We start from the raw sequence: 13,402 nt of genomic DNA, 5'->3' as shown, positions 1-13,402 counted from the left end.
CCAACCAGTTTCCTGTCAGTTACTGTCCAAAGCTAGCACTTCCCTGGTGAAACCTTCTGGAACCTAGGACTGCTTCTATATGAAAAAAAAAAATTGTTTACATACAACTGTTTGCATGTTATCCTCGCCATTCGAATAGGAGCTCCTCAAGGGGAGAGTTGTGTTTTTAAACCTTTTTAAGACCTTTCTCACTGTGTGTATATATACATACTCTTTAAAAACACTACTACAAGACAAAAACTTTTATATAAGGCATGTGTGCATATATATATATGTATATCTCTATACATAGATCTACTTGTATACTCTTTAAAAAACAACACGTGCTTGGCAGAAGTATTATATATAATTTACATGTATGGATGCGTATATATACACATATGTATATATTTAAAAGTATAATGAGATAGTAACTAATTATTCTATTTGTGTCTCTTTATACATTTTCCCTACCTTCCTTGGTGCACCTCTTAAAATACTTTGTTGTTCTTTCTTTCATATCACTATCCAACAAGTCAGATTTCTCTTGCCCAGTAAAAGCTCCTCCCTTATAACAAATATGTGTGACCAAGCAAAACAAATCAATTCTGACCCCCTTCAAAGGAGGGAAAAGCCAATCAACCAAAAAACAAACAAACAAACCTCTTCCTGCTCTGAAAAGTAAGGAAAGCTAAACCTCATTCTTCTAATTGAAATTGCAACTTTTATGTAGTAACATCACCATCTATTGGAACTTTTAGGATACTGACTCTAGGGAAGCTTTGTGTTTTTATAGCTAAACACTGGGATAAACTACCAAAGGAAATGACAGTTTCTGTTCTCTAGATATTTTAAAATTGTTTATTCAGCTCTCCTTTGCCCTCTCTAAAGTCACATAATTAGGACAAAAGATATATTGATATCCTTTTTAGCAGTGTGATCCTGGGTGGGAGGGAAAACTCTTGGTCAAATGTAATTTATTACACACTATATTATTGATATTGATCTGATGCCAGTAACAACTTCTATGATTGGGTTTAAGTATCCATCCATCCATCCATCCATCTATCTATCTATCTATCTATCTATCTGTCTGTCTGTCTGTCTGTCTGTCTGTGTCTGTCTGTCTGTCTGTCTGTCTATCCATCCATCCATCCATCCATCCATCCATCCATCCATCCATCCATCCATCCATCCATCCATCCATCTATCTATCTATCTATCTATCTATCTATCTATCTATCTATCTATCTATCTATCTATCTATCTACCTGTCTGTCTGTCTGTCTATCTATCTATCTATCTATCTATCTATCTATCTATCTATCTATCTATACCTATATATATATATATATATATACCTATCTCTATATACTATTTATTTTTAGTATATCTCTTTCTATCTACATATATATCCATATATTATATATGTTTACTGTATCTCTAACTATATTTCTATCTCTATATAAGCATATCTATATATGATATAATATAATTAATATAATACAATACAATATAATATAAGATAATATAATTTTGCTATTCATTTATCTAGGAAAGCTCTGTTCCATTCTAATAATCTATGAAATGAGAAAAATATAACAAGATTAGAATAATTATATTTGTGACATATTACTGTAATTTAGAGAGCAAGAATCGTGATAATGACTAGATTATGTAAAATTAGAAGACAGTTTAGTTTTGACTCTGTTACTGGTTAGTAGCATGAATGTAGGGAAGGTATGTCATCCTGTGGTGCTCCTGTATCTTCATCTGTAAAACAGGGTTTAGAATACTTGCTGTCTTCCAGTATTACTGAAGCTCAAATGTCACAAACATATTATCTAAAGTATTTTGTAAATCTTAAGATATGATGTAGCATATGGTAGCAGTCACTCACTTAATGACTACTTGGGTTGCTATATTGTTTAAATATATACACTGTGTTTACTGACTTAGTTGTCTTTTTTGACTAATGAGATTTCAATCATTTAGGTTAATAAAGGAACCATAGGAGTGAATTTATGAACAAGACTGTGATTATAACACCCAATGATTTAATCCAAATCATTTCTTAGATTTCGTTTAACAATTAAATTACTATATTACTCTGATTTCATTCTGTGTGATAAAAAATGTTACAAAAATGTAATGCAGGAAATAGTCAAAGCACTTACATTAGCATTTTATTAGGACTTTTGCCTGTACTTGTATTCTAATCTTATGTCTTCAAATACAAAGATTTTTAACTTGGATTCCATAGATCTCCAAGTGTTCATGGATAGATTTTGGGGGTTTTCAAACTTGAATGGGAAAAAAGAACATTTTTATTTTAATATGGTTGGGTTGTCTTTTTTTTTTCAATCCTATATATTTTACTATGTGCACTTAAAAATATTATTCTGAGAAGGTGCTTTACTCCCAAAGAGGTCTATAGCAGAAAAAAGGTTAGAGATTCCTGTTCTAACTGAAAAATCTCACAATAATGACTTTTTAATATTTTAATCAAAGTTTCCCAGGTTTTTGCACTATTAGGAAAGTAAACCATTTTCTTATTTGTAACATTATAATTTAGGGTTCTTTTGGATTGTAAAAGGCTCATTTGCTGAAAGGTAAACTTGACATTTTAGAAACAGTTCTTAACTCCCTCCCTTCCTCCTTGCAAAGACCAAGCACTATCAAGACTTTGAGCATCAATTAAGACAATTATGTGAAAAATTTGGTCTTCATATTCATATTGCTTTATGTTATCTCAGAACCTGACAAAATTGTTTGGATATTTCATGGAGGGCATCTATTATGAGTTATATAATGGAATATAAAATATTTTGTAAACTATATGCAACTTTCTTCAGAAATAAGTCAATTAACAAACTGGTCCAGGCGTTATGTTGAGTGCTGGGGATGCAAAGAAAAGTTAAAAAAAAAAAAAAAAAAGATCTCTGCCCTCAAAAAGCTCATATTCTAATTGGGAGGGAGGTTGGAGAAAACATGTGAACAACTCTGTACATGCAAGAGATACTGTTTGAATTTTAATAAATTGATGTTGATGTGAATCTGACTAAAATTAATGAAATGATGAATTGCTTTTAAGGGAAGAATCCTTTCCATTCCCTTGAGTGACTTTAAAAAATAATAGAAATGAGCCAGACTCCTAAGTAGATTTAGCATACTTCTTAGTCACTGGTTCTTTTAAGATACATGTTAGCCCCCAAAAGGTGATGTGAGCTTAATCCTACATTCATGTTATCTCCCCTCCCATTTCCTGTTTTGTTCAAGATTATCTTGAATAATTGGAACAAAAACTCATTTATTTACTTATTGTTGAGGGACATCATAGTGTAGTAGAGAACCAGAAGACCTGAGTTCAAGTCCCCTCTCTAACACATACTGGCTGTGTGATTCTGGACTAGTCACTTAACTTATCCGTGCCCCAGGAAACTCTAAAATTATAAGTTGCAGAGCAGATGCTATCTACATTGGTAAAGGGAGCTTGCTTATTCAGGAGTTCCCTGGTAATGAATTCATAGGTCCAGTCCCTCTCTCTATTCCGACTGCTGGTTAGCTCATTTGCTCCTAAAGTTGTGCTAACCTAGTGCCTTATGGGCAATAGAGGTTAATAAATGTTCAGTGAATAAATGAGGTTAAAGTTTCGGTTCTGATTTATCCCTCATCACGGAGAAAAACTTGGTGTTAGGCCATGGAGTACCCACGAACCCCTTTAAATCAGTTTCACCAACTTGGGCTACTAGTCATTAAGAGGGAGGTGAAAAGTGTCAAGAGTTAATAGCAAAATCTACCATGACTTCAAATACATGGCTATGGCTCATGAGGACTATTTCTATATATTGGAGAACTCACATTATATGTTGAACTGAGTTTTCCTGTAAGCTTGAACAGTTTAGTTTTTTATTTTGAGAAAAGAATATCACTTGGGTTTTATCATTTGTTTAACTGAATGATATTTAAAGATGAATTCTTACATTTCTTGTAGGCAATTTATAGATTTAACCAAAATCTACATGGTTGTCCCATGACATACTTTTTCAGGATTATTAAATATTCTGTGTTAAGTATCTCTGCAATATTAAGCTAGTAGGTCGAGATTCTTTATAGTCAACGTGTGTCATAGCTGCAAATTATTCCTTTTTGTCATTGTCTTTAGGGTGCTAACTTGACTTTTTTGAGTTCTTATCATCTTAGTCTTCCAAAAAGAATTAAAGAAAATCCATTAATTACTCTTCGAATTACACATGTTGATCAATTAGCATTGGATAATCTCCGGTAAGTCACAGACCAATTTGTCATTTAGAGGGTACAATGGGAAAAGAAGAATATAGGTCATGGATAACCTTAAATTGTCATTCTTTACTCCAAGGAGTCTTAATGTTAAAGTCATTTAAGACCTCCAAAGTATTAAACAGTCTACATTTTTATGTCATATTTTATACAATATTATGCATATTATGTGTAGTGGAGGAAAGGAGATGGCAAGTGAATAATAAAATAAATAGGAAATACATTTTAAGAAGAACTTTAAGAAGATCTTTTTCTTCTTAGGCTTTGAATTTTAATACATTATCAAGATAATAAAACTTTTCAATCATGATATTTCATTGACGGCAGAAACTAATACCTTTGAGATGATATCTGGGCACTCTAACATAGAACAAAACAACTTGGATTTTCAACTTTCATCACTTTATGCAGTAATAATTCCATACTTTAATTTATTAGTGTGAATAATGAACCCTGGGAAATAATAGCATGTATTTTGAAACACACTATTCAAAGTTAAAATGAGATTAAAAGGCTGATTGGTCCCAAACCAGTGGAAATAAGAGATACAAACTTGAATAATGTGACCACTTCCGGGGATTTGTTGTTCACACTAATTGGGATCTAGCTTATTGCATTTTTGTTATTTAGTATTTGTTCATAGTCGCAATCTTTCTTTAAATATCAAAGTGTTGTGGGTGTTACTATTACTTTATTAAGTGGTTAAAATATATAAAATGAAATCCAGATCTTGTTATTTACGTTATAGTGCTCAAACTAAATGTAATCCACCAAAAATTTTATCCTTTTTTCAAATATTTTAATTTTTTTCTGACAAAAAGATTTCCTGCTTCATAAATGCAAATTCATTGAAAAAATCATTGAAGTGACTTTTAAAAAATGAACAGAACATTTAAAAGACGCTCTTGTTCGACTGTATGATTTTAGGTCTTTTTTGAGGGATATTCCATTCTCTTGTTTGATTGGAAGTTTGCTTTCTCTTGTGAGCAGAAAGTGACTTGTTTAGATTCAGAGAAATTCTGAAAAGAGGACTGAGGCTTTTATTGGAGGCAAAAATCTTCTCTAACTTTTATAAACATTCTAATTGCAGAAAAAAATTTATGGAAAACGGAGATGGTTTGACTGAAAAAGAGGCCAGTGACAGAAATGTCTTCAAGCATATACAAGGTTTGTATAATTACTGCCTTTCTATATTTTACTTACCACTCATGAAGGGACTTTTCTCCATGTTCTTCAGGATCATGGGATAACGAGATTATAGCTTTAGAGTAGGAAGGGACCTTATGACCCATCAGGTCAAACTTCATCATTTTACAGAGGAGGAAACAGAGGCCTAGATAGGTGAAATGATTTATTTGCCCACAACACAGGTTGTATATGGCAGAGCAGTAATTTGAACCCAGATCTTCTAACTCCAAATCCATTTCCATTGTGTCTCAGTGTTATCTCTTCCTTCCTTCCTTCCTTCCTTCCTTCCTTCCTTCCTTCCTTCCTTCCTTCCTTCCTTTCTTCCTTCCTTCCTTCCTTCAATTACCTTTTCCTTTCCCCTTCCCTTCCCCTTTACTTTTTCCCTTCCCTTCTTTTCCTTTCCTTCTCCTCCCTATCCCTCCCCTCCCCTTCCATCCTTCTCCCTTCCCTTTTTCTTTTGCTAATTGTGTATGGGCACATCTTTCTTCTTCACTGCAGTGTTTCTTATCATGACAGCCATATTTAACTGAATGGCAGAATTATATGAAGTATGAGCTTGTGGAATCCATCAGATACTAGAACATTTGATTGAAAAAATGAATTGAGTGAAACATAGATTATTTTTGATAAGGAAGTTTGACCTTCCTTTATGCATTATTTACTTTGCTAGTAAGTTGTGTAACAGCATGGTATAGTGAGTGGAGTAGGAGCCAGAAGACCTAGCTGGATTCTAAAGCTGTCTTTGTTGATTTTCTCAACATTATGAGGTTGGACATTTCTTTGAGGCCCAATGCTCTCATTCAAGTGTTCCCAAAGTGAGAATAATAATATCTGTTCTATTTGTCTTACAAGGAACAAATAAAATAATAGAAATGAAAATTTTTTGAAACCTGTAGAGTATTTCTCATATATAAGGTAGTATTATTATGTATATACAAAGATCCAGCCTCTGTCACATACTGGGTAAGTGACTCCGAGAAAATCATTTAACCTCTCAGTTCAGGAGGTAGCTCTCTAAGACTCCAAGTTGCAAAGTCGGGACTTATTTGTATTGGTAAGGAGAGTTTACTCATTGAAAGTTCCTGATATTAAGAAAATTATGGCTTTAGTCCAGAAATATATAAAGCAGAAATATGTCTATAGAATCTTCTTTTTCCCATTGATTTTGATAGTAAGTATGGGGAGCAGGAATGTAGTTGAATACATAATAAAAATCATACTAAGACCTAATTGTCACTTCGGAAGATACCCTTCCTTTGTCATTAATCAATTAGCAAACATTTAGTAAGTACCAACTATGTTCTACGTACTGGGAGTACAAGTAAAATGGATGAAATGCCTGTTTGGAAAGAGTTGATGTTCTAGTGGGGAAGACAATTAGATAAATATAGAAAAAAATCCTATATATAATGTATATAACACACAAACATGATAAACATGCAATATAACATATAAAATAACAAATAGTTAAATATAAGATAGTTTAGTAGGAAGTCTATAAGTATATTCAATTGTCCCACTCAACGAATAAGAAAAACTTATCAATGGAAATTGTCTGTGTGATTAGTACATACCTATTAGACAGTAGAATGCTTTAAAGTACTTCACACGATGGAATTTTCTTTGACTCACTAACATAAGAAACCATCCTACCTATGGAATGCTGTTGCAGGTATCCAGTGAAATTCACAAGGTTATTGCACTTATATTATAAAACTCAGATCTTTAGAGGGTCTGACCAATGGTTGAGTCTCCTCTCTAGTCTACCAAACAAATGCTTATGTACCCTCTTTAACATATCCATTGTAATTTCTACCCTCAGGACATCTCAGTGCCTCAGTAATATCACTCATATCTTTCCCCTTCTTTTAAATTATTCAACCAGTAGCATAATTAAGCCCCTATCACTAGTGTTCTGAACTATTGGAATAACCTCCTAATTGGTCTCCTTGCCTCAAGTATCTCCTTATTTTAATAAATCCTCTATGCAACTGCCAATGTGATTTTTGCTAAAGTACATCTATGACTATGTCTCTCTCCACATATCTGACCATGAATCTACCCTACTCAAGCACCAGTGGTTATTACCTCTATAATCCTTTGATTGATATTTAAAGCCCTATACATCTTGTTCCCAGCCTACCTGTCTAGCCTAGTTAAGCCTTATTCTCCTTCAAGCATGCTTGTTGGTGGTCCAGTCACATGGTCCTTACTACTGTTCCTCTCAAGATACTCCATCTCCCATCTACATGCCTTTGCATTGACCATGTCTCATTCCTGAAATGCACTGTCTCCTCACCTGTACTTCTTGGAATTTCTAATTTCTTTCAAAGTTCAGCTCAAGTACCATATTCTACACAATACACTTTCTAACCTTACTAGCTATTAGTGCTTTCCTCCCCAAGCTCTCTTGTAGCTATTTTGTATAGACCTCTATCTGCATATGCTGTTTCCTGTCACATATGTTGTCCTGTCAATACTTGGAGGGCAGGGACTGTTTTATTTTTTGTTTTTGTACCCCAAGTGATGAGTATAGTGTCTGGCATATAGTGAGCACTTAATTTATCTTTTGATTGCTTGATAGATAATTCACTGCTTTTTTAAAATTTTTTTTCAATTCTAATATATTTATTTACTTTTAGTTTTCAGCATTCATTTCCATAAGATTTTGAGTTCCAAATTTTCTCTCCATCTCTCCCCTCTGCCCACCCCAACAAAGTGTGCATTCTGATTACCCCTTCCCCCAATCTGCCCTCCCTTCTATCACACCCCTCCCTTCTCTTATCCCCATCCCCTTTATTTTCATGGAGGACAAGATAGATTTCTATACCCCATTGCCTGTATATCTTATTTCCCAGTTGCATGTAAAAACAATTTTTAACATTTGTTTTTAAAACTTTGAGTTCCAACTTTTCTCCCTTCCTCACTCCCCACCTGTCCCCACTGAGAAGGCAAGCAATTCAGTATAGGTTATACATGTGTAGTTATGCAAGACTTCCATAAAAGTCATATTGTGAAAGACTAACTATATTTCCTTCCATCCTATCCTGCCCCCATTTATTCTATTCTCTCTTTTGACCTTGTCCCTCCTCAAAAGTATTTACTTCTAATTTTTTCCTCCTCCCATTTGTGCTCCCTTCTATCATTCCCCCCTTATCAGCTTCTCCCCTCCTTTCCTGTAGTGTAAGATAGATTTTCATACCAAATTGAGTGTGCATATTATTTCCTTCTTAGGCCAAATGTGGCTTCACTTTTTCCTTCTCACCTCCCCCCTTTTCGCCTCCATTGAAAAAGCTTTTTCTTGCCTCTTTCATGAGAGATAATTTGCCCCATTCTATTTTTCCCTTTCTCTGCCCAATATATTCCTCTCTCACCCTTTAATTTTATTTTTTTAGTTATCATCCCTTCCTATTCAACTCACCCTGTGCGCTCTCCCTGTGCATACCATCCCTTCAACTACCCTAGTACTGAGTAAAGTCTCAAGAGTTATAAATATTATCTTTCCATGTAGGAATGTAAACAGTTCCACTTTAGTAAGTCCCTTATGATTTCTCTTTCCTGTTTACCTTTTCATGCTTCTCCTGATTCTTGTATTTGAAAATCAAATTTTCTATTCAGCTCTGTTCTTTTCATCAAGAATGCTTGAAAGTCCTCTATTTCATTGAATGACCATTTTTTTTCCCTGAAGTATTACATTCAGTTTTGCTGGGTAGGTGATTCTTGATTTTAATCCTAGTTCCTTTGACTTTTGGAATATTATACTCTAAGCCCTTCTATCCCTTAATGTAGAAGCTGTTAGATCTTGTGTTATCCTGATTATATTTCCACAAAACTAGAATTTTTTCTTTCTGGCTGCTTACAATATTTTCTCCTTGACCTGGGAGCTCTGGAATTTAGCTACAATATTCCTAGGAGTTTTCCTTTTGGGATCTCTTTCAAGAGGTGAATTCTTTCAATATCTTTATTATCATCTGGTTCGAGAATATCAGGGCAGTTTTTCTTCCAATTTCTTGAAAGATGATTTCTAGGCTCTTTTTTTGATCATGGTTTTCATGCATTCCCATAATTTTTAAATTGTCTCTCCTGGATCTCTTTTCCAGGCCAGTTGTTTTTCCAATAAGATATTTCACATTGTCTCCTACTTTTTTTCATTCCTTTGGTTTTGTTTTATAATTTCTTGATTTTTCACAAAGTCATTAGCTTCCATCTGCTCCATTCTAATCTTTAAGGAATTATTTTCTTCAGTGAGCTTTTGGTCCTCCTTTTCCATGTGGCAATCCTGCTTTTTGGGGCATTCTTCTCTTCATTGGGTTTTTGGATCTCTTTTGTCATTTGGGTTGCTCTATTTTTTACAGTGTTATTTTCTTCAGCATTTTTTGGGTCTTCTTTAGTGAGCAGTTGACTTTTTTTTTCATAATTTTCTTGCATCACTCTCATTTCTCTTCCCACTTTTTGCTCTACTTCTCTTACTTGATTTTCAAAATCCTTTTTGAGCTCATCCATGGCCTGAGACCAATTCATATTTTTCTTGGAGGCTTTGGATGGAGCAGCTTTGACTTTATTGTCTTCTGTTTGCATGTTTTGGTCTTCCTTGTCACCAAAGTAAGATTCCATAGTCTGATTCTTTTTTCAGTTTTTGCTCATTTCCCCAGCCATTTACTTGACTTTTGAATCTTTGTCAAGGTTGATCTCTGCTTCCAGTGGGAGTGGGAAGTATACTGTTAGCCACTTGATTCCCCCACAATCTGTGGGCCTAGAGCTCTGTCCCTGCTGCTGCTGTGGCATATTCCTCCACCTGCTTTCCCATCTGCCACCCTGGGACTAGGGCTAGACCACTCCATTCTCCCACACTGGTCCCACAGGCTTTTTCCACTGACCTTCCAATTTGTTCTCAGTGTTTTAGGGTCCTGAAGTCTGGAAACTGCCACAGATGTGAGAGATTCAGTCTTCCCAAGACCTGCTCAGGTCCTGTCTGTGCCAGCACAGCCCACGCTGGTCTGTGCCAGCACAGCTCACGCTGGACTGTGCCCTGCCCCATGCGTGGCGCAATAAATACTTTCTGGCAACCTTCTAGGCTGTCTTGAACTGGAGATTTGCTTCACTCTGTCATTCTGGGGGTTCTGCAACTCCAGAATTTGTTTAGAGCCATTTTTACAGGTATTTGGCTGGGCTTGGGGGCAGCACTCTAGAAAGTATGTGCTGTCACTCTTCCGTCTTGGCTCTACCCTCCAATTAATTCACTTCTTTAGGAGGCAATTCATTCTATTTTTGGATAGCATAAATTGTTAGAAAGTGTTTTTTTTAATCTTTAGTGAGCCAAAATATGCCTTCCTGTAAGTTCTATCTATGAAGATATGTATATGTATCACCACTTGTCCATATATAAAGTTTTCTTTAAATGATTGTGTCCTGACTAAGAGACAGCTTGCTATGATAACAGGAGCATCAGGTTTGGATTCAAGTTTCCATTCCATTCCATTGAACTGTCACATTTGGTACATAAGCCTGAATAGAAATAAATAAATAAAACTGTTCACTTCTTAGTGCAGAACCTGCCACAGAGTTAGTGTTGAATAGCTGTTGTCCATCATTCTCCAAGAGGGCCAAAATGACATCACTGTGTTGGGGTCAAGGTACAGTGTGTCCTACTGTGGCTGATCAGATCAACACAAGCTTGGTTGACTTTGCCACAGATTAGGCACAAATAGTCCATATGAACATTTGAAGGTCTATGGTTCTAAATTTGTGTATCTCACATTTCTTTTGAGCTACAGCAATTCTGCTTTGCTCATAGAGCACAGCACCTACTTTGATGTGGGCATGCCATGCTGGGAGGTTCTTTTCCAATGTTTCCCATGTTTTGCAATTGATTCCAAGGCTCTTTAGAGAGATCTTGAGAGTGCTCTTGTATCACTTCATCTGACTTCCATGGGAGCACTTGCCTAGTGCAAGTTCTCTGGGTTGGTCACATTGTTCAAATGCCAAATATATGTTTACCTAAAAGACTATTTTACATAGAACTCCACAAAGCAAGTGCTCCCCTGGAGATCAGAAGAAGAGATACAAAGTACTCAATAACTGCTTATTGATTGATTGATTAATATATCCCATATTTGAAAGATGACCAAAAGGCTTATTCACAGACCAAAAAGAAAAAAAAAAACTATTTCTGAGAAGAGGAAGATGACAGAAACAGCGTGGATAGAGGGATAGATGCAGGAGAGTATAGAACATATCGATGAAGTAGTGAGTAATCTGGTTGAGATGAAGCTTTAATATGGGCAGAGGGGCAGGAGTGAAATAAGTTGGAAATTTAAGCCAGCACCAGCAGTAGGAGAACTTAAAATAAAAATAGACTTTGAATTTTATTAATTAGGCTATAGGGAATCATTGAAAGATTTAAGATATGTAGTGACACTTCAGGAAGATTAATGTGGAAGAGCTAAAGAGAATATGGAAAAGATGTTTTCTGAATTAGCTTGTATTTCCATTCCCTGATGACTATTTTATCTACTTTTTAGTTCTGAATATCAGAACATTCAATCTGAACAAATATCATAGATTTTTTTCTTTGATGTCTTCTGTTTTTATATCACTTACTTTCCACTATATCCTCCCTAATCCTTTTTCCCAGAGTCATTTCTTATAAGGAATATTTTTTTTTTAACCCAGCAGAACTAATTCATCAACCAAGTCTATATTCAGACTACATATAATGAAAAATTGCATCAAAAGAGTATTCATATTTTGACAGGATTGGGAACATCGTTCTGGCAGTTGGATAAGAAAGAATATAGACTTCCATGTTAGGCAGATTTTAAGCAGTTCCTGAAAGTATTTCATTTTATAGATGCATCTCACAGAAAAGTAGCTGACATCCTTATTTTTGGTTATATGCTGTTTACTAGACATCGTTTGTTTTGATACCTCAAATTCTGTCTTGCCTCTGCATTCTCTCTCTATGTAGATATAGATAATATTTGTATATACATACATATATCGATGTAATACTATTTATATTATATTATAGATTATTATTATAATATATTATATATGAATTAATATTATATATCACATAAATCTATTAATACAAACTATTAATAGCATATAAATTGTTATAGATTATTCATATTACATTATTAGATATTATATAATACATTAATTAATATATTATTAATTATATTATAGATTATTTAGATTATATATTATAACATTTTTATAATATATATCATATATTATTTATATATATTTTATATAGATCTATACATATATAGATATATATCTACACACACATATATATCCACATATATATCTCTATATAGAAACATAAATTTCTTTTCCTATCCACACCAAGAACCAGGTTTCTTCCTCTTCCTGAATCAGTTTCTGAGTGTTTTATTTATTGTGCTCAGTTCCCATATGTTCAGGTGTTGGAACGGCTCCTCCTGTTTGAGACTCACCTCAGTTTGTGAGCAATAGTTGGAAAGGTGGACAGAGACTTGAAGTGTCGCTATTTGGTCAATGTGCCCAAATGTATTCCTTGCTATTATTTGTGTGATGAGATAGATACACAGCTACAGATTCATTATTTAAATCAAAACAAGGGTTTTGTTTGGGACAAAACAAACTCTAGTTTTTTTCTTTGCTAATTATAGCTAGCAGTTTCCTTTTCATTCTTTTACTTTTAATTTGTTAAACAAACTTATTTGTGTCCTATTTCCTGAGAATAAGGTAGTACGTTGAATTAAAGATTAAATGAATTCAACTGGATAGGGAAGAAAAATGAGGAAAATGAGAGCATGACCCTAGGTGGATTTTGGCAGGGAAAATGATTTTAAATTCATCCGCGTCATTTATCCCTCCATCCTGACTGAATACAAGTAACCTTAATTCCTGGCATGTATAAGTAAATTCTTGTTGACTGATTTAAGGATTT

At 34.4% G+C, this 13,402-nt stretch overlaps 1 protein-coding gene across 4 annotated transcripts in view; it reads left to right on the top strand.

Annotated features, from left to right (window-relative positions):
- CAPS2 (calcyphosine 2) overlaps positions 1–13,402 on the top strand; it is a 71,223-nt gene that overhangs the window by 35,339 nt on the left and 22,482 nt on the right. For all 4 annotated transcript variants that reach the window (XM_072655402.1, XM_072655403.1, XM_072655400.1 and 1 more), the window contains 2 exons: positions 4,145–4,263; positions 5,369–5,445. In XM_072655402.1, the coding sequence (XP_072511503.1) occupies positions 4,145–4,263; positions 5,369–5,445 (196 nt within the window). The remainder of the gene's footprint in view (positions 1–4,144; positions 4,264–5,368; positions 5,446–13,402) is intronic.

This window comes from Notamacropus eugenii, chromosome 3 (genome assembly GCF_028372415.1).
Source record: "Notamacropus eugenii isolate mMacEug1 chromosome 3, mMacEug1.pri_v2, whole genome shotgun sequence".
Classification (NCBI taxonomy): domain Eukaryota; kingdom Metazoa; phylum Chordata; class Mammalia; order Diprotodontia; family Macropodidae; genus Notamacropus; species Notamacropus eugenii.
The sequence above is the reverse complement of the archived record's forward strand: the minus strand, read 5'-3'. Positions and strand labels throughout refer to the sequence as shown.